The sequence below is a fragment of the Pyricularia grisea genome (assembly GCF_004355905.1).
Source record: "Pyricularia grisea strain NI907 chromosome V map unlocalized Pyricularia_grisea_NI907_Scaffold_6, whole genome shotgun sequence".
NCBI lineage: Eukaryota > Fungi > Ascomycota > Sordariomycetes > Magnaporthales > Pyriculariaceae > Pyricularia > Pyricularia grisea.
The window spans coordinates 112,916-134,064 of record NW_022156719.1 but is presented as its reverse complement, the minus strand read 5'-3'; the positions used below and the strand labels follow the sequence as shown (position 1 = coordinate 134,064).

Sequence of the window (21,149 nt, the reverse complement as noted above, 5' to 3'; positions counted from 1 at the left end):
CCACAGCCCAGGCGGCGCGGAGGGTGGTGGCGACGGTGATTTCGGAACCGGCGGCACGCCTGTATGGCAGCGAGAGTTTCAAGTCGTTGTTGGCGCTGTGGGATGCGGGTGCGTTCTTGGGCAGGCGCGGGAAGTCGGTTACGCTGGCCCCCTGGGTCTGGGCTCGCCAGTACTCGTCTGACGCCCCTTGACTGTTCGCCCCGGACAGGTAGTCGACGAAAAGGTTGTAGGGGAGATTCCGGAGTGGCTTCTGGCCGTGGTAGCACCTCTCAACGTCCTTGAATATCAGCGGAAGACTCCCGCCGTCGTAAACAACGTGGTGGATGGTTATAACCAGGTTCCAGTGCCCGTCCTTGGGCGCAACGGCGAAGCGGAGAAGAGGAGCACCGTAGCGTATGAGACTTCGCGAGTCTTGCGCGAGGTACTCGTCCAGGTCTTTGACGGTCTCCCACTGGAACGAATCATGGAGGACAACCTGGACGGCAGAAGGCTGCCCCGAAGGCAGCTGCACGATTCGGGTTCGCAGGATGCGCTGGTTTCTAACGACAGACTCCCAGGCTCCGCGAAGCCTCTCTATATTGATCGATGACTGGATTCGTAGCACATTCCGCGCCACATAGCTTCCTGGTTGTTTTAGGGACATGGCCATGAGACCTTCCTGAAGGGCCGTGCAAGGATAAATATCCTCGACGTCGCTGTCGAAATCGGCTGAGCACTGCTCCTTGACCGATTTTGCCAGATCTGTAAAGTCGACCGAATCGGGGAGTAGCGCAAAGGGAGAAATCTCCTTGTGTTCTTGGCTTTCACGAACAGCCAGCAGAGAGAGCTTGCAGAGCTGGGGATGTTGGAAAATGTTGGCTACGGTCAGAGTGATACCGACCTGCCTAGCAGCCGAAACCAGGCGCATGGCCCCAATAGAATCACCGCCGAGCTGCAGGAAGCTGTCGTCCGCGCCGATTGACGCGGGGTCTTTTTCAAGCACCAAGGCCCAGAGATCACGAAGCTCCAATTCTATGGACGTGCTGGGGAGTCGCTTTTTAGAGTTGTCGGTCAGAGACAAAGAGTACTCCTGTATCTGGCTTGCGGTCAGTCTCTCGGCCATGGCGACAAGTTGCTTTCTGTCTGCCTTTCCCGACAAACTGAGAGGGACCTTGTCGATGGGGACCCAGAGGCTGGGAATCATGTGTCGAGGCAGCACAGAGGCCAAATTACTTGTTGACTCGGCAATGGCTGTGTACATTGCTTGGTCGATAGGAAGGCAGCGTGGCTTTGTTGCTGCGTCTCCCTCCGCGCAGGTGACAGGGAAGAAGGCTGCTATCAGATCACTCTGAAAGTGTCGAGCAGAGCCCTTCTTGATGACCACAACCGTGACTTGCTTAATGTCCTTGGAGGCTAGCTCGATATGGTGTTCAATCTCACCCGTTTCTGTCCTCTGACCATTGACCTTGACCTGCGACGAATCCACTCGCCCAATGTACTCCAGGTTACCGTCCACATGCCGGCGGACTAGATCTCCAGTGCGGTAGGCACGCTTCGAAAAACCACCACAGTCAACCACGTCGGCGAGAAACGGCGGGTCCAGAAGGAACGCGGACGCCGTCCTCTCCTCGTCGCCAAGATAACCCCTGGCCAGGGACGGACCCGTGGCAAAGAGCTCACCCACGCACCCAACCGGGGCGAGCCTGGACAGGTCAGAGGGGTCGACGACCCAGCATAGGCTGGCTGTGTTCTTTCCGATCGTGGCTGCTGGCGCTCGCGAGCCGGCGCTCATCTTGTGGACCGAGATGATAACGGCGGCCTCGGCAGGACCGTAGGCATTGAAGACGTCCACGCCCGCAGCCAACCACGGCGCAGCGCTCTCGTGCGTGACGGCCTCGCCACCCAGCACCAGCGTCTCGAGGCTGGGGATCTCGTCAGGCCGCACGAGGCGCGCGAACGAGGGCGTGAAGAGTGCCCAGTTGGCGCGCATCTCGCGCGCGGCGCGGGCGGCGTCGTTCATACGCTGTGCTTCCGTCAGCACGCACACGCAGCCGCCGGCCATGAGGGTCGTGAGGATCTCGATAATGCTGGCGTCGAAGCCGTGCGAGGAGAACTGCAGAGACCGGGTGTGGCGGCCCATTCCGAGGGCCCTGCCGTGGTTGTGTGCGCTGGAGCAGAGGGCTGCGTGCTCGACGACGACGGCTTTCGGCTTTCCTGTCGACCCGGAGGTGAAAATGGCGTATGCTGCTGAGGAGGGGGTGGCAAGCGCGGTCAGGCGATGAGCCTTGGGGAGTTGAGTGATGAAGTCGTTTGACACCTCGATGACAGCCGAGGCTACGTCTTTGAGCGAGGACTCGGAAAAGACCTGCACCGTTGTCGGCGTGACTAGAAGGACCTTGACAGCACCACTATCTCCCCCCAGCTGCCGGATGATATCAAGTCGTCGAGCTTCGGGATGCGAAGGTTCGACCGGGACAAACGCGCCTCCAGCCTTCATAACGGCTAGCTGGGCGACGACATAGAGTGGAGACTTTTCAAAACAACACGGCACAAAGCTGTCGGCTCCCACACCCAAAGACCTAAGATGCACAGCCAGACGGCCGGCAGCGCGATCCAGTTGTTGGAACGTAAACTCAACCCCTCCTTCGGTCGAAACGACGGCGGCATCGTCAGGGTTCTCTTCGGCGCGGCGTTCAATCACCTCGTGGGCACACTCCATCACTGCCACAGGGAAGTTTGATCCGTCACCGGGGGAGTTCCACGCGAGAAGCCGCGTGCGTTCCTCCTCTGACACGAGTCTGAGATCGGCGAGCTTCGTCCTCCGCCTGAGGCCTGAGGGTGATACCGCTTGCATAATCTGTCCCAGCACATGTTCAAACTGGACACCGATGGCCTGTACGAGCTGTTCCGAGAGCAGGTTGGCGTCGAAAGCAAGACTGACCAGCACCGTATCGTCATCATCGTCCTTGGCCATTCGACACTCGACCACAAGAGTGTGCGTGTGGAACCCAACACCAGACATGCTGGGGTTTTCCAACCCGATCAGCTTTAGCTGCGCCTCCGTTTCTGCGTCGGTCTCGTCGCCCTCCGAGCTCTGCACGACCAACAGCGACTGTATGGACGAGACGTTCTCAGCCCCTCCGCCCAGCTTGGCCATGTTCTGCAGCCCAAACTGCTCAAACGGTATGGTACTGGTGCTAAGATCCTGCATCTGTCTCAGCACCTGAGCGACGGGCTGGTCGGGCTGGAGGCGCAGGCGGAGAGGGATGGTCGCTATGGTCGGCCCGACGACCTTGTCGATGCCCGGAACCGGTGCACCACGGCCAGTCACGACGGAGCCATAGAGCACATCGTCGGTCGAGTTGTGCGCGGCAAGCACGACGGCCCACGCCAAACGCATGATGGTGGTGGCCGAGATGTCTGCAAAGTTCGGGGCCCTGACCCGGGAGAGGTGCATCTTACGATGAACCTCGCCGTCTGTCCTAGCACCGCCATGAGGAGGAGGGGCCGGTGGGAAGGACAGCCTCGGCGCCTCAGCAAGCTGGTGGCTCCAGAATTCACCCGCTTCCGACGTGCTGCCGCTCTGCTGCACGTGGCGGATGAAGGTGGAGAAGGGCACCGCCTCAACCCCGTCATAATCACCATGGTATGCTTTGGCGACCTGCTTCACAATCAGAGGCACGCAAAGGGCGTCGTAAAGAGCGTGGTGTGCAGTCCAGACGAAGAACTCGTCCCGGCCATCCTTGACAATGTCGAAGCGGCTGAACGGACGGCCCATGCGGATAACTATCTGGGACTCGTTGTTCAAAAAGGACTGCAGGTCTGTGCAGGTTTCGTGCCACTGCATCTCCTCATCCGCCAGAACGACCTGGACAAGGCCCGCCGTCTTCGAATCGATGATCCGCGTGCGCAGCATATCGTTGCTGCGCTGAACGGTCTTCCAAGCATCCTTGAAGCGGGCCGTTTCCAGGCTCTGAGGCAGCCGGAACGCAATCCTGGCCGTGTACGAGGATGCATGCCGGTAGGTGAGCGCAACGAGACCGAGCTGCATCGGGGTGCAGGGGTAGACGTCGACAATGTCGAGCGGACGCACGTCACAGAGCGCGGAGGCCTCTGCGCGGATATCGTCGACGTCTGCTTCGTCCTGAAGGAGAGAGAAGGGCGCAGGTCGGGACACGGGGCGGGTGTCCGGGCTGGTTGGCTTGGCGGCCATGTCGCGTAACGTAGGAGACCTTAGGATGGTGGCCATGTCGAGGAAGAACCCCCGCGCTGAAGCCGCCGTGGAGAGCTTCATGGCGCGAATCGAGTCTCCACCGAGTCGGAAGAAGTTGCTGTTTCGACCAATAAGCGCCTTTTCGAGTCCGAGGATGGCTGACCAGACCTCACGGAGCACCGTCTCCTGCGTCGTTATGGGCTCTTCCACTGCCTCGATCACCTCTGGAGAGAAACGCAGACGGTCCTCAACCGTAGCAGCGCTTGCCATGGCCACTAGCTCACGTCTGTCAACCTTGCCGGATGTAGTCTGCTTGGGGTTCCCGGAAAATATGAGATAGAACGAAGGTACCATGTACAGCGGGAGGAGCTCGACAAGGCATGAGTGTACACTGGAGATGGTTGTGCGCATGTCATCCGAAAGGGTGTCCACCAGCCGTGCCGGTTCGCCGGGCTTCAGATCTGGTCCCTGCGTGTACCAAAGCAGCGCCACGAGCTTGTCGTCCTCACCCTCCGATTTTAACACGCTGGCCATTCCACTCATCTCTCGGGGCAGGAGCTCGTCGATATGGGATTCAATCTCGCCGAGCTCGACCCTCTGACCGTGGATCTTGACCTGCGTATCCTTGCGACCAATATATTCAAAAGCTCCGTCCTCCCTCTGACGGACGAGGTCACCAGTACGGTAGACGCGGGTGGTGGGATCGACTCCCGGAAGCCAGTCGACCCCGTGAAGCCAGTTCGCCATCTCCTTCGCGCTGGCCCCCGGCAGGTAACCACGGGCGAGCATCGGGCCCTGGACCAGCAGCTCACCGATAACACCCAGGGGCACGAGCTGCTTGGTATTGGAGGGGTTCACTACCCAAAAGGCGCTGGAAAGGGCCCTCCCGAGGTTCGTGGGCTTCATACCGCGGGCGCCGAGGTCCGGGTTCACCGCACAGATGGACGCCTCGGCGGGACCGTACACACCCTGTAGGGAAATCCGACCTCCCCACCGGTCGATGGTCTTGCGCCCGACTGCCTCGCCACCCGCGCCCAGGATCTTGAGAGACGGCACGTCGGCCGGGTCGATCAGGTCTGCCACTGTCGGGGTGAGGAAGACCCAGTTCGCCTGGGTGGCGCGGATGGCACCCGCGATGTCGCTCATCCTTTGCGCGTCTGATGGGATGCAGACGGTGCCGCCGCGCATCAGCGTCACGATCGAGTCGAGTATGCCCACGTCGAACGTGTATGCGCTGAACTGGAAGACGCGCGTGCCGGGCCCAATGTTCATCAGCGAGCCGTACGCCGCCGCCGTCGCGCACGTTCCGCGGTGCTCCATCACCATGGCTTTGGCCTGTCCCGTGCTACCCGAGGTGAAAATGACAAAGCTGGCGTTGTGGGGGCCGACGGTGGACTTCACACCGGCACTCGACGGTGCTGGGAGGGTCGATAGCATTTCCTCGTTGATCGCGAGGACGCTAAGCCGCTGCGCCGTGTCCATGTTTCGAATGGTTGCCTCGAAACTCCCGGGTGCCGTCAACACGACAGTGGCTCGTGTGTCTTTGAGGATCCCCTGCAGTCGGGCAGCTGGGGCTTTTGGATCCAGGGGAACAAAAGCACCACCAGCCATTAGTACGGCAACCATGGCGACCACGGCGTATGTAGATTTAGGGAAACACAGCGGGACGAGAACTTCGGGTCCAACGCCCAGCTCACGCTGGAGTACGCTGGCCAGCCGAATTGCCAAGGCATGGAACTCGGCATAGGTTAGGTTGTTGTCCCAGGACGCGATGGCCTGATCGCTAGGACGGACGCGGACCTGTTCCGCGATGAGCATGTGGACACACGTCTCGGCAGCTGCACTAGTAATACCATTAGTAGAAATATCAGGGAAGGGGTTTGGAGGCAGCAGTACGGACTGCTGTTGCTCCTTGCGAATGCGCTCTAGATCAAATGCACTGATCACATCCGCCTCTTGCGGAGCCGAGGAGGTACTTTTGGTGATCAGTTGCAGGATCTGAGCAAAAGAACCAGAGAGGGCCGTGGCGGCTGCTGGGGACATGACGCTATTTTGATAGATGAAGGATATAGCAATGTTCTTGGACCAGGGCGAGAAGTCGATGCTCAGAGTCACATCATACTATTTTGAATTTTTGAGACATTGTGGTGAGGTCGAGTTAGCTCGTGGCCGTGATTATCCAACATTGTCAACCGTAATTAGCCAGGTGGTACGAAAAGTGACTAACCTCGCTCGTGGCAACTGTTGTAATCTTGTCCAGCATGATGCTGGACTCTGTATTCGGCTGTCCCAGGGGGGTCTGGGAGTATATCATGGAAACGAGGGTATTGAAAAAGGAACCTCCGATCGCCACATCTCCTAGAGAGTTCTGAATCTCGGCCAAGCTGCTGTACTGGTTTTGCAGAGCAGGACCGAGCTCTCCCTGCAGCCGCTGCAGCAACCCAATGAAAGAGTGGTTTTGCTCGTCCTCAAAACGAACCCGACAAACCAGAAGATGAATCAAGCTGCCGATCATGTCTTGCACACCAATAATTGCCGGCTCGTCACGGCCCGAGGCCAGATATCCAAAGCAGACATCTTCGGTTTGAGTATAGGTGCGGAGGACCGTGGCCCAGGCGGCCTGCATCAATGTCGGGATGGTGACGCCGTTGGTTTTGCAGAATCCCTGCAGAGGCGCTGCTTCCACTTCGAGGAGGACCGAGGACATTGTAGCGTGTCCGTCGGATCGAGGATCTTCATCGAGAAGCCTGGGGAAGTGACAAGGCTTCACGCCTGTCAGATATGTCTTCCAGTATTGCAGCGCTGCCTGCTTGTCCTGCTGCTGAGCGAATGCAACATAGTCGGCAAACGACGCAGCCCCAGGCGGGCCAGCATGAGGAAGCTGCTGGTTGCTGTACTGCAAGACAAGCTGTTGTACCAGCATCCCGGCGGACAGACCATCCAAAGCGGCATGGCTGAGTTCCAGCTTGGCAAAGGTACGGCCATCGGCCGTGACGTGAGTTGTAAGCCGGTGACCGGGCTCGTTAGCTTTGAACTCTGCAGGCCCGAGAGATTCGAGCAACGCGATGCCGTCTTCCAAGCTTGAATCCCTAGCAGATGCTCGGCGGATCTGGATCTGAGGCTCTGTGAAGTCGGCCGACAAGACGAGCTGGCTGAATGCCGATCCACTGCCACCTCCGGGAACAAAGATAGTTCGGCACGGGTATATTATAAGGAAAGACTTTATTTTTATAAATGAATCAAACAAAATTGAAAGTATTTGTTATTTATAATCCCATAATATTATAATAAGTAATAAGATTTTTTTTTTTTTTTTACTTTACTAATAAAATTGGAAATCAAATGTTATAAGTTTGGTATATCTATTTGGAATTTTTAATGACGCCCGACATGTTAAAATGCCAAAGTTAATTTGTTCGACTTAATTTTATATAACGTTGCGTACCCCCTGTTCGGCACCCCCCCTGTTCGGCACCCAAAAATAACAACACTTTTATTTTTATCCTCCAACTTCTATTATAAATATCTCGATGAATCTTTCACTTTTGGATTTACTTTTTTCTAATCTTGATTCTCCATTTTCCAATGAAGCAATATACTGAAAAACAGCTTATATCTGCAATTAACGACGTCAATAATGGCAATCCAATTGCAAAAACCTCCCGAAAATGGGGAATACCTAGGTCTACACTTCAAAGTCGACTTAAAGGTTCTCAAGCTTATAAAAAAGCACAAAGCCCTTTTCAAAGGCTTTCTACGGAACAGGAAAAGCATTTGGCTGATTGGGTATTTACCCAAACAGCTTTAGGGCTTCCGCCAACGCATCAAGAATTACGCTTTTTTGCCGAACGAATTCTTCAAGCCGCCGGAGAGACAAAAGGCCTTGGAAAACGTTGGATAACTCGTTTTTTGGCTCGTTATCCAATCTTTAAGACCCAAAGGCCCCGTCGAATAGATAACGCCCGGGTTAATGGCGCTATTACGGAGGTAATTAAATCTTGGTGGCTTTATATTACGAACCCGGTTATTAACGCTATTAAACCGGAAAACCGTTGGAATATGGACGAAACCGGCATAATGGAAGGTAAAGGATTTAACGGCCTGGTATTAGGGTTTAACGGGATCCGGCCGTTGCAACGGAAAGAGCCCGGAACGCGGGGTTGGACGACTATAATCGAATGTATATCGGCTACGGGCGTTGCCCTCCCTCCCCTTGTTATATTTAAGGGAAAAAACGTACAACAACAATGGTTTCCGACGGATTTAAGCCTTTTCGATAATTGGAAATTTCACGTAACCGAAAACGGGTGGACAAATAACGAAACGGCTATCGAATGGTTAAAAAAAGTGTTTATTCCGTATATTTAACCTTTAACCCCTGAAAAGCGGTTATTAGTTTTGGATGGCCATGGATCACATATAACGGACGAATTTATACTTTTTTGTTTGCAAAACAATATTCAACTCCTATATTTACCCCCTCATTCGTCACACGTTCTCCAACCATTGGATCTATCGGTTTTTGGGCCGTTAAAAAAAGCTTATCGACGTCAACTTGGATTTGTTAGCCAATTTTGCTGTTCAACAATTATTGGAAAACGAAATTTCCTATTTTGTTATCGAAAAGCCAGATTAAAAGCATTTATAGCAAAAACCATTCAATCTGGTTGGCGTACAACGGGGTTATGGCCGGTAAACTTGGTTAAACCACTTTTAAGCCCTTTTTTGTTAGAAAATAGCAATGCCAACGTTATAAAAGATAAAAACAACGGTTTGCAAAGGGATAAAATACCGGAAAGCCCAGCCCAAAAAATTAACGACCCGTCTTTACTTATTTGGAAAACCCCTAAAACGACCCGAGATATCCGATTTCAACTGCAAAAACTTTTCCAATCTAACAAAACCAACGCTACTTTACGTCTTTTATTTGCAAAAGTCCAAAAAAGCTTCGAAGCTAAAGATACCCTTTTGGCTAGCGCCCAGCAAAAAATCAGCTTATTGGAAGTATAATTGGAGGCAATACGGCCGGTTAAAAGGAGGAGGGTGGTTCCGGATCCAAACGAGCTTTTGGTTAACAAACAGAACATTATTGGATTGCAGGAAAAGGATATAGAAAATTTGGAACCTTTAGCTGATGAAGAAGAGGTTAATGAACCGGAGAAGCGTGAAAACGATTGTATTTTTGTCCGTTGATAATTTTATATTTAAATCAGCTTATAAAAGTAGGCATTTCGTTGTTAGATTTTCAGGGTGCCGAACAGGGGGGGTGCCGAACAGGGGGTACGCAACGTTAGTTCGGACTCATCCAGGATACTTACAGACAGTAAGCCACCTGTGGATGGATCCCGATAATCCACAGGGCTAATTTACGATCCTCAATAAGAGTTCATTATGGCGATTGTGAAGATCTTATCAGCCAGGATCATCAATTTTTAAGTTTCGCCTTTCTCAACCGAGCCTGTCCCAGGGCTTCTGGAAGCCCAAGCGGTTTTCTACCGGTTCCATTAGCCTCGGTGGGGTCGTTCAAAGTAGAGTTCAGGGACTTTAGAATTCATATAGGTAGTCTGCCAACGTAGCAATACCAAGCATTTGGAAGAGTGTTTGACACGTACCTCAGTCTTGCCTTTTTATTTTTTTTTTACTTTTTTTGTATCGATTAACCGGGAATAGCACCAATCCCTTCGTCATGAATTCCCTCAGGCCACTGGCACGCCTCGCAAGAGCCACTGCCAAACCTACATTTATCCCATCAAACGCCATTTCTCTTCCGTTCCACGCCGTCGCCGACAAATGCCACATTCACAACTCTTCCAAAAACAGATTAGCAGCAGTTGCAGAGGCAGTTCCAACACATGGCTTCCCACAACCACTCAACCATGCACCACCCTTGGCGACGCCCCGGCTTAACATCTGGGAGCACGCACACAAACCAACCTTTTACAGAGCCATAGGCGACATCATGGAGCTGCGAGACCGGTATCTGGAGGAGCGCAACATATTCGTCGACAGCCGCCGCATGCTGCCGCTGCTCCGGGCACTGGGTGCGCGTGAGGAGGACTTTGAGTTGCTCCAGCTGGTCAGCGACAATCTCTACCATGACCCGACGCTCCCGTTCCGGCGGTCGCGCAACGGTCGGTTCTGTTTTGATTTTGGTACCAGCACGGTCCGTCGGCTCGAGTTCCAGCCGTTTGCGCTGTCACTTGAGGAGGATTTCAAGCGGCACGACAGCGGACAGGTTCGCATATTCGACGAGGTCCAGGACGAGCTCCAGCTCAACACGGCCTTCCAAGCGCTCATGGTCTTCAAGGCTCTGATCTGCCACGGCGTGTCGACGGTCCCGCGGCCGCAGCTCAACTACGAGTCGGAGAAATGGGTATGCACGCTTTTCAACCTCCGGACCGTAACTACGCCTTCCATGCTGGGTGAGCCGGCGCTAGAGGGCGTGCACACCGACGGGGTGGACCACACCATGACTACGTACCTGGGATCGCGCAACATGGCTCCTGGCAGTGCCATGACGCTTGTCCATGACATGCGCGAAACGACGGGGACCAAATTCACCGAGACCAAGCACGAACTGCTGCGGGGGCGCGCCCAGCACTGCCGTTTCTTGGACACGCTCCTCGTAGCCGACAATGAGCGCAAGCACAGCCTGTCACCCGTCTACGCTGTCGATCCGGAGAGGGAGGCTACGAGGGACATGCTCATCTTCTTCACGAGGCGGCCGGTCAGGAGGGACACGGGCCACATCTCAAGAGATATCGACTCATTCAGGCCGCATGCAGAGCTGCCTATGGAGGTGCCGCTCTTTGTCCCTGGCCTAGGGAGGTTTTGATTCTCTTGTTATCTGATTTCTGTTAATATGTAGCATTTTCACGCTAGCTTCCTAAGGCGATATGATATCTATGTCGAGTTGCAATCTTTGCAGTATAAAATTATGCAGTGATGTACATGCCGCCGTTCCAAGTCCTTGCACCTTCATGTCAGTTTCCGTCGACCCAGTATTGTAAAAGTCAGCTTTGCTTCTAAACTCGAGTCTCTCTTCAGATAAGACCCCAGACAATTTGTTCTCAGGCTAAAGACGCAAGGGCCATCAAGGCCAAAGTCCAAAAAGGGTGAAATTTGAACTGGGGCACGGCTATACGTGGACTAGTCAGGCCAGACAGTAAGCCGCTGCAGGTGAATACGATAGGCCAAACCAGAGTGTATTTTTTGGGTCCGTGCTGGGCTTCCGTAACCATACTCGGCTCTTGAGATTAATACTCTAGATAAAATCAGACCAAAGAGAAACGCAAAATTTCAACAAATCTGCCGGTACTGTGAAGATCAGAGTCCTTTGACTACGGCACTCACTCCAGACCAGACCAAGACTAACCTCTGCTCGATAATCGTATTGGATTCCAGACATGGTGAGAGCGGGCAGTACTTGACAGCAAACGATACGTACGTGATCCCACATCTACTTAGGATAAACTCGTCGAAAGAAATACAAGAGATCACGAAAAAGAAAGTCGAAAGAAAAAATATTCAGAGAAATCACAAACGACCAGCACCCACGAAAACAAAATGATTTACACCTCTCCACCAAGCATGCCGAGGTTGCCCTCAGATGCTCTAGATTCAACCACAATCCATGAATTCCTATTCTCCGAAAAGGGCAGCAACCGACACCCGTTAGCCGTGTCAAAACCTGCTTTCACCTGCGGCATCACGGGGAACTCCTACACGACAGCTGAAGTGTCGACACGCATTGACTTACTGGCGAGGTCACTGGCTGCCCGCCTGCAGTGGCATGTTAACGATGGTGAGCCGCTGGATAAGGTGGTGGGCGTTTTTAGTCTCAACGCTGTAAGTGTTTGTCCGGGTTGGGCGGTCTATACAGTAGATTGGGCCTTGGATGGATGTATTGACCAGTTATGCAGATGGATGGCTTAATCGCCTCATGGGCCACCCACAGACTGAACGGTGTCTCCTGCCCTCTGAGTGCTATGTATTCAACATCGGAGCTTACTCACCAGCTACTCGAAGTACGATGCAAAGCAATTTTCACCTGCGTCCCACTCCTCGAAGTGGCGTTAGCAGCCGCTTCGGCGTCCGGCATCCCTCGCGAGCGCGTTTACCTCCTCGAAGTTCCCAAATGCGTCATGAACAGCAAAGTTGGCCCGAAAGACCTGGTTACAACGGAACAGATGATCATCGAAGGCCACCACCTCCCTCCTCTAGAAGCCATTTGCTGGGTCCAAGGCCAGGGCGCCCGCCAGCCCGCCTTCTTATGTGCTTCGAGCGGCACTTCCGGCCCGCCCAAGTCCGTCATGACGAGCCACCACAATGTTATCGCCAATATGGTCATGATGGCGACGCTGTACAGCGCCAACCGAGCCGCGTCTGCCCCCCGCGTACTGTGCCTCGGCGTGCTGCCGCAAAGCCACTGCTACGGCCTTTTCGTCAACTACCACGCGACCATCTACGCCGGCGACGGGGTGGTGGTGTTGCCGCGCTTCGAGGTGGACGAGACCCTGTCGGCGGTGGAGCGCCTCGGCGTCGCGCGCCTGTGGCTTGTCCCAGCGCAGATCGTGGCCCTGGCCAAGGCTGCGGCGAACCTGTCGAGGCGGTACGACCTGAGCAGCGTGCGCGACGTATTCACTGGCGGGTCGGCGCTGACGGATGAGCTCTCGGCCGCGTTCGGCACGCTGATCCCGCGCTGCGCTTCAGTCAGGCAGCAGTACGGCCTGACCGAGACGACCGCGGTCGTGTCCTCCGACCTCCCCGACGATGCGGTGCTGGGGTCCTGCGGTGTCATCTGTCCCGGGTTTGAGGCGCGGGTGCTGGGTGGGGATGGAAGAGACGTGGGCCCCGGGCAGGCCGGGGAGTTGGTTCTCCGAGCGCCCAACGTCTCGATGGGGTATTTGGGCAACGAGGTGGCGACGAGGGAGTCGTTTACTGATGATGGGTGGTTCAGGACGGGAGATTTGGTCGAGATGAGGCCTAGTTCCAAGGGCAATTACCACTTGGTTGTGGTTGATAGGATCAAGGAGCTGATTAAAGTTATGGTAAGTGTTGTTTTTCTGTTAATCGAATCACTGGTCTGCACATCTTTGTGCGGGACAAGAAGCTGACGTACCATACAGGGAATGCAAGTCGCCCCTGTCGAGGTGGAAAACCACCTGCTCTTGCACCCGGCGGTAGCCGAGGTGTGTGTGGTCCCAATACCCGACCCAACTGCAGGGGAGCTACCTTGTGCTTACGTCGTGCGGACGACGGCGTACAGGGATGTCGACGCGCACTGGCTGAAGGAGGACATCTTTGACCACGCCGCCGACTCTCTCGCGCAGTACAAATGGCCAAAAGGGGGCATTGAGTTTGTGTATTCCTTGCCCAAGACCGCGTCGGGTAAGATTCAACGAAAAGTCGTCAAGACTATGGCGCTGGAGCATCTTCGGGCCGAGGCGGCCCGCAGGGAATTGGAGAGGAAGGTGATCAGCTTCCACAACGAGAAGGTCTATGGTTTCAAAGCTCCCGTTATTGTAGAGGTTTTCGAATTCGACTCGGATGACGACGACTACTAGAAATTAAGCAAGATGAAGAGACGCGACCAAATATTTTTTCGCCTCCTATTTCTTTCTTTTTTTTCTGTTTTTTGTAAAATGAGAGAAGGAATAGGCTCAACTACCTACGTACCATGTCCAGTCATGATATAATGGCCAACTACTTTTTCCGTGCCTCGCCAACTGCATCCGCCATTTCACCCATCGACTTGAAATGCCAAGTAAAATCGACCTGATCGCGCAGCTCCTCTAGGGTTCCACCCATCACACTGTGAACCTCCCCTTCTCCGGTTCCTCGCTCAATCCAGGCGCTGACCAGTCCGGCCTGCTTGGCCGGCACGTGGTCATGGAAAAGACTCTGCGCCGTATGGATGATCTTGTCCTTGGACACACCCAGGTCCGTTTCGCAATGGCTCGTCAGGTATTCAAAGTTGCGCAGGTCCGGCTTGTAAGAGCCAATGTCCTGCGCCGTATAGATGGCGTCAAAGGTGACGCCGGGGAACTGCTTCTCCAGCGTGCGGGAGAAGGACGCCTTATCCACGTTGGACAGGATCACGAGCTTAAACCCGTGCCCATCACCGTGCTGCAGCCGCTGCAGCGCGTCCAGCGTGTCCGGGTACGCCGGCCAGTCTGCCACGCTCGCGCCGAACCTGGCCGCAGCGGCGGCATCGGGTGACGGGAGGCCCAGCTCCCCGGCAAGACCCACGAAGGCGTCGGCCAGGATGGTGGTGTAGAGGGCGTCAGGGCGGGCGTTTTGGGCCACGCCCTCTTGCCGCACAAAGGCCTTGAGCAGACCGGCGCGGTCCGTCTTCAGAGGGTGGGTGTCGACGAGCGCGGCGGTCAGAGACGCAAGGGCGGTGTAGATGCCCCCCTCCCAGTCGACAAGGGTGCCGAAGCAGTCGAAGGTTAGGCAGGAGAAATCGGTGATTGGGCGTGACGTGCGCATTGTTGTTGTTGTTTTCAGCCTTTGTCCTTGTTTTTTTTTTTTCTTTCTCTTTCTTGCTACCTTGATTTTCTTTATCTCTGCAGACTAATCAAAAAAGCTTGCGCGGGGAAGGCAATTTCGGTGGTGGTCCACCGGCTCTCGACGTGGCCCGGCGTCTTGAGGGGCTGTTTTTGATAAGCTGGACAAGTTTTGGTACCGGCGAGGTGTCCCTGGAAGTGGCAAAGTCTCAAATTCAAGCCTCTAATGGGCTGGGGGTTCTTTCGGGATTTGAAAATCTCACCGGTCAAATGCCGCTGAGTAAAACAAAGTATAAATAGATTGCAAGTACGTGGTCATTGTCAGCTAATAAGTGGATGACGACGAGGCAGCAACTCATGCGGTCTCGTTTGAACAAAGTAATATTCCCAGTACCATGGTACGCAAAACAACCGGTCGAAGGAATTATCAAGTTACGTACTTGGGGCGGGTCTTCAGGGGTTTACTATGTAAGGTGGACATGGATGTACTCAATCCGCTCGAAATTTACTACTCAAGTACGCCAGGGGTGGTGGACCCTTGGTTTGCAATTCTCCTGAGTGCCAGTCAGCAGTTGTGGGGTTGTAGTTGTACGTGGTATGAATGGGATAAGATACCATACCCGCAGCTGGGTTAGGGGTATAAATGGATCATGCAGGGAACCTTACTAGGCTATCGGAAATGGAACCAGAAGGATTGGGAATCGTAGCCGCAGGGTCGATACCGCAGTCCGGCTTCAAACGGCCAATCGGAAGATTAAAATACTGGCTGTGTCTGGTCATACGTTAGTGACCACGTACTAGACTAGACTAGCATCAGCCTATACGAGGCCCTTCGTTTTTTGCAATAGGTAGATGGCTTGTAGCGGTTAGTCAGTATTTGGAACACGATAAAAGCTTTGCAAAGCGCTTAAGTTTACCTACCTAGACTGGGCTACCCACTCAAATACATGGCTCTGGTACCCAATAAAACACGTGTGTATGGCTGTCTGTTATTTCGTTTTTAGCGCTGCCCTTTAATACAAGATGAATAATCAAGAGTCGAAAGTGATGGGGTTGAATTACAAGATCGAGTCCAGGACTCTAAACAAGCTTTCCTTGGGCATTCTCCCCGCACAAAACAGCGTTATTATAGTTGCCAAGACCGCCTCTGACCTGTCTCGATGCCGGAGACCTTTGTCCCCAGACGTCAGCGCCATCACGAGGGCCCACAGATTAGGCATCCCACCCTGGGCTGTCAACTTTAACCCCTTGACATCTTTCTGACTCAAGGCTGCACCACCCCTGGAGTCCTGTGGGTCGCCCCCAGGGCCTGCTGCCCCAACGCCCAGGCTCTCAATCAGCCCGAGCGCTTCTCGCAACGCCTCGACGCCGCCGACCCCACCGGCCCCGCCTTCACCGCCGTCCGCCTGCTTCTCCCTTCCCTCGGAGATCAGCAACGTCTCGGCCATTTTGAATATCTCGCCAAATAATTCCCTGCGCTCCCACTCGCTCCACCCCAGTGACGACTCAAAAAGCGTGGACAAGAGCTTCGGCAACCGCCTATTCCGGCTCAAGCGACGCATGCTAGACAGGTAAGACTGGGGTTCTGTGAGGGTGCTGCTGTAATACGCCTCGACGAGGCAGTCTAGAGAGTCGAATCCGGCAGCCTCGGCGCAGTCGATCATGTACTCGAGCCGCTCGTCGATGGCCGCGGTCGGTTCTGGTGGCTGCTGCGGTGAGCTGATTGGCGTTATCTGAGAAACCGACGGTCGGGGGCTTGGGCCGTTTTCTGCATTGGTGGTGGTGTGCGCCGTTGCCCCCTGACAGTTCCCATCTGGGGCTTGAGTGCGTGGAGATGCGCTCGATCCTGACAAGTCCGAATGTAATGTGCCAGTTGACGATTCCGCGGGTTGTGAGAAGACAGTGTCGAGTGTACCATTTTGATAGGGTGGCGTTGGTTGCATTGTAGGTGCCGGGGGCTGCTGCTGTTGAGGCTGTGTCTGCTGAAATCCGTGGTCAGGACTCGGGGTTTGCTGCTGCCCGGATGTGCATTGGCCTTGTGACAAGGGCGTGTTGAGCCCCAACTGACAGTCGTCGTCAGTGGTGCCAAAGTCGAAATCTATCATGTCATTGGCGTCTGCTGCGAAGTTGGCAGCGCCATTGTTCATGTCTTGGCCAATGCCGAGGTTGTTTTGGAGCACTTTTGTCCCCAAAAATGTCAGTCATCGTCTCATTGGCAACATACTTGGATTTATCTGTAGGATAGTAGCTGCACGTACTGGTCACCAGTTGTTCTCTGTGCCTCATTAACTCCAACCGTCCTCCCTCGGGAATCTCTGCACTCATCCTGTCCAAAAGCTGCATTTGGTACCGAATTCCTTCTTGCAAGATGGCCTGGAATCCGTGCTGCTCTAACTCCGGTCGAACTTGGTTCCCTGTTGGGGGGCGTTGCCTGATGGGCTCGAGGTTTGAAAGCTGCATTATTGGCTGCCCGCAGTTCTCGAAAGTATGCCCCGGCTGAGAATACTTGCTCATCATCTTGGGATCTATGTAATCCTGTCTTGTGTGGAGGATGTGATGATGGTGTTGTTGCTGCTGTTGCGCCATCTTGAACTGTGCCACATTAGACTCGTCGTTCGGCTGTGACCTTTGCAATAGGCCGTCCGCTGTATCTGCGTGTGCCCGAGGCTGGTATGCTGTAGTCTCCCTGCCGTTCTCTGCCGCATTCGCTACGCTCCCGGCGGAAGACGCAGCGTTCTGTGAGTTTTGTTGATCAAGACGAGACTGCAATTCACCGAGCCGTTGCTTCATACGGTAGCCTGTTGAAGATGTTTTCTGCTTAGCATGGAACTGCCCCCCAACTCTGTTGCCTAGATTGTCTTAAACAACAAGTCAGCGCCAAGGCCGAACGGAGCCCCTACTCACGGTAAGTTCGTTGTGCTACCCGATTTTGCATTCGCTTCTTCTCCTTCCGGTCTTTGACACGAGTCCAGTCGTCCTCGTCGCAAAGTTCGATCTCGCCGTTCGCCGGCAAAGCATAGGGTTGGCTCCTATTGGTTGTCATGGCGGTCATGGTGCTAGACGTGGGATCAAGAGACAACAAGTTCCAACGTGTGGTACTTAACGAGGTCATTGTATTCTCTGACTCGGTCTCCATCTATGCTAAACTTTAATCTGGATCGATAATGCCAAGTCGAAAGAATTTACAGGATCGATTTTGTTGTTCGGTACCGATGGGGGCTGCTCCTCTCGCATGTTTTCATTGCGAGATTATTCTAGACTCATTGGTAAGAGAACGAGGCGAAATCCCTGTTTCGAAGCTCTCGTCGCCGTATGATGTCTTGTCATACTAGGTAGAAAAAATAGTTTTGTCCGCAGGGTCCATGAGTCAAACACCATACCAGTGAGAGGCAGCCTTACCCCGTAAATACAGTAGCTTGGGTCGACTAGACCCTGCCAAGTGAGGGGAAAACATCCTGGAGAGCAAAAACTGGGCCAATCTCTCCTACTCAAACAAAAGGTTCATTATGTAAGTGAATGAGGTTCAACGGTTCATTTTTAATTCTAATCTTACAAATATTTCCCCAATCTCACCATCGTTTCAAACTAGTTCTGGATATAGAAGAACCGCAACTTGCTTCCCAAAGGATGCTTTGACTGTGAAGAGGTTCAATCATCAATCTATTCCGGGTTGCATTCTGGTGTCACTGTTCATTGTTCCGCTTTGTTGAGCGGGTTCATGGTAGTCTGTCTCACTCGCCTACCAAGCTGGCGAAGCCGTAGATTATGCGTAGGTGTTATATTCCGTCCCACTATACCAACACCTCGCGGGCCCAGCCGACCGCAAAACACCTCTTTAGGCAAGGCGTGGATCCGCCTCGATGCGACCCTTCCATCAGCTCCAGATGTCCCTGCACCAGAAGCAGGTTTCGATGGTTCCAAAAACGATAAGGAGCTTGAATTCACTACCCAGTCGAGAAGGCCAGTGATCCCCGTAGATTCAAAAAGGTAATTTTGTGGAGCTGCGGATTCGCCGACTCGTCTGTCGATAGCTTATCATCCCTATTGCGAAGCGAGATTTGGATGGAGATGGGTCGCGCTTTGAAACACGTTGACCGGCGCAGCATTATGAGCCTGGAGGTCAACCCTTCTTCTGGAAATATTTTCGTGTGTTACACCGAGTGGAGCCAGAGGACCAGAGGATGTGAGTTCCAAGTGAGGATGGCGATAAACGCGCTTGGGGATGAGCCGATGCCCACGTGGGCGATTAGCGCATGGCGAGAGGAGGGCACATGGCGGCTGCCTAAGATGGTGATTGATCAACGGTGCTGGTGAAATTTCATGGATGTAAACCCGTGTTTGGGTTGCTTTTCGAAAGAAGGAAGGAAATAGGGCGAAGAGCCGCCCCTCGGACATTACAGGGTCAGATTTCATTTGCCAAGAAGGGTTAGAAAGAGAAAAGAGGAGCTATTTTACGTAATTCATCTCCATCGCATCCGTATTGAGTGATGATGCCGCGACTGCACATTCAACTGTACCTTCCCAACTTGGAATACGCCATGCATTAATTGTATGAAAGTAGCACACATCTTATGCTCTCCGTGATGCTCCCACGTATTCAATTTAACACAATGTGTTCAAGCTGGAAAGCGCTTCTGGAGGCTGACTTTTTTGTTATAGGCCAAGTTCAACCCTATAGACTTGGCTCAGTTACCTATAGTTTTGGCACAATTACCGCAGTGTCAATAGCTTGAGCTTGAGTAGAACTAGTGTGGTAATCAAAAATATGCTTTGTTGTTCGAGATGCCTTCCTCTACTCTGTCATCTAGTTCTGTGGGCCTTCTAGGCACTGAGTATATTACAAGCCTGCAACGGCTGCTGGTAGATCTGCGCCGGTTCCCGCTGGGCATCAGGTTTTTGCGCGTAATGATGGTGAGCAAGCGCGCGCCTCGCGCGCTTGCTGTTAGGAGAAGTCTTTGCAGTCTCTACTACGTACTTCAACAAACTTGGGGTTATTTGTAGCAACTTACCGGTACCTTGAAGATTATATGATAAATATCATGACTAGTACCCAATCGCCCGCACTTACCAGTAGTGCCTGCCTGCCTTCCTGAAACGTCGTATTTGTATAAGTAGTGGGTATAAGCAGCTTTAAACTTCAGCGACATTGAAAATAAAACGAATATAATATTTCCTTGTTACAATACAGAAAAGTCGTTGCAAATTCTAACCCCGCTAGTTTTTCTGGTTTGCCTAAGCCATTTTTTCGGATATATACCTCCCGAACGTCGAACCTTCCAGCTACGCCAAATAGCGTCAGGATTCCACTTGAATTTTTATTTCGACTTAAAGTCGAGGATCAGCTATATACTGCTCTTTTCAGGCCGCTGCGGCGGCCAAGGGTGACCAACGAGAAATGGTTGTTTTAACCGTCCAAGTGCTGGGCCACTGACCGCCCTCTTTACATTGCCTGGTAGGTTTGACGATGATATTTATGCCGCCCAGAGTTATAGGCAGCTGCTTGTCGGCATAAATTTCAAGATTATCAACAATCAGAAGGCCAGTTTCGTCCCAAATATTAAGCCAACATGTTTGAGGATAGGCGTGCACCAGAACAACCCAAACTGCCGTGGTAAAGATAGTAGCCAAAAGTAATTTAACAGGCATTTTGACAGTAGAATCAGGTAACGGATTTGAAATGTTAAATTCGAAATAGAGGTTCCACAAAGAGGTTCAGATTTAATAAATACGAGAAAATAGTTGAAAACGGGAAATAATTGTAGATTATGGTACTGGTTTTATAATAAATAAATCCGTAAATGTTCTCCCGATAAGTATAAAACATGCTATCACACGCCAGGGCTAAAATCGCCCAGTTTAACCTTTAACCCCTGGTGAGGTTAACCAGGATCAGCGATCTGTCATTACGGCCGCGGTCGGTGACTTTACGCTACATTTAATTAAATAAGATTTCTCAAAGGTATTTATATACGTCCGAGTCCGTTTACTTAATTGCATAATATATAACAAGGCCCATGTTTATTATATTATGTTAATCGGTAGTCTCAGTGCTCAGACTAGACCCCCCTGCGTTGCAGGGTGAACCGGGCGCTCCATGTACCTTTCAGCCATATGGCTTTTCGACCAATCAAATCGGCCGAAAAAATCGCGCCCGTTCTAGTCTAAGGACATTTTGTCGATTATCGTCGCAAACGACGGAAATTATACAATGTGCGAACTGTTTATCTACTATATGTGTAACGGCGATATAGTTTTTTTAACTGTCTATTTATTATTTACGAATATTTATTTGAATAAAAATAGTAAAAATATAATAAATGTATCGTTATAAAGCGCTTAATTAAGGCTTTTTACTAGGCTATAAAATTTATTATTATTCGTTATGTAGAAAAGAATATACAAATAAGTAATATTATTATTATTTTTAACGCCCTATTTAAAAATTTATA

At 52.7% G+C, this 21,149-nt stretch overlaps 6 protein-coding genes across 6 annotated transcripts; 2 read left to right on the top strand and 4 right to left on the bottom strand.

Annotated features, from left to right (window-relative positions):
• Positions 1-2,250: 2,250 nt before the first annotated feature.
• On the bottom strand, positions 2,251-3,001 carry PgNI_08008 (uncharacterized protein; the record flags this gene model as incomplete). Its single annotated transcript, XM_031128010.1, has 2 exons — positions 2,251-2,263; positions 2,295-3,001. 2 exons carry the CDS (start codon positions 2,999-3,001, stop codon positions 2,251-2,253), a joined length of 720 nt encoding a protein of 239 aa, XP_030979404.1.
• A 1,603-nt stretch (positions 3,002-4,604) lies between these two features.
• Positions 4,605-7,115, bottom strand: PgNI_08007 (uncharacterized protein; the record flags this gene model as incomplete). The annotated part of the gene is made up of 3 exons (XM_031128009.1): positions 4,605-4,660; positions 5,596-6,313; positions 6,420-7,115. 3 exons carry the CDS (start codon positions 7,113-7,115, stop codon positions 4,605-4,607), a joined length of 1,470 nt encoding a protein of 489 aa, XP_030979398.1.
• A 2,763-nt stretch (positions 7,116-9,878) lies between these two features.
• Positions 9,879-11,027, top strand: PgNI_08006 (uncharacterized protein; the record flags this gene model as incomplete). Its single annotated transcript, XM_031128008.1, has 1 exon — positions 9,879-11,027. The coding sequence occupies one exon, from the start codon at positions 9,879-9,881 to the stop codon at positions 11,025-11,027; it is 1,149 nt and encodes a 382-aa protein (XP_030978852.1).
• Positions 11,028-11,758: 731 nt separating this feature from the next.
• PgNI_08005 (uncharacterized protein) lies at positions 11,759-13,758 on the top strand (the record flags this gene model as incomplete). Its single annotated transcript, XM_031128007.1, has 3 exons — positions 11,759-12,040; positions 12,115-13,242; positions 13,321-13,758. The coding sequence occupies 3 exons, from the start codon at positions 11,759-11,761 to the stop codon at positions 13,756-13,758; spliced, it is 1,848 nt and encodes a 615-aa protein (XP_030978390.1).
• A 139-nt stretch (positions 13,759-13,897) lies between these two features.
• PgNI_08004 (uncharacterized protein) lies at positions 13,898-14,683 on the bottom strand (the record flags this gene model as incomplete). The annotated part of the gene is made up of 1 exon (XM_031128006.1): positions 13,898-14,683. One exon carries the CDS (start codon positions 14,681-14,683, stop codon positions 13,898-13,900), a length of 786 nt encoding a protein of 261 aa, XP_030978853.1.
• Positions 14,684-15,758: 1,075 nt separating this feature from the next.
• On the bottom strand, positions 15,759-17,752 carry PgNI_08003 (uncharacterized protein; the record flags this gene model as incomplete). The annotated part of the gene is made up of 3 exons (XM_031128005.1): positions 15,759-16,879; positions 16,959-17,498; positions 17,605-17,752. The coding sequence occupies 3 exons, from the start codon at positions 17,750-17,752 to the stop codon at positions 15,759-15,761; spliced, it is 1,809 nt and encodes a 602-aa protein (XP_030978854.1).
• Between the last annotated feature and the right edge of the window lie 3,397 nt (positions 17,753-21,149).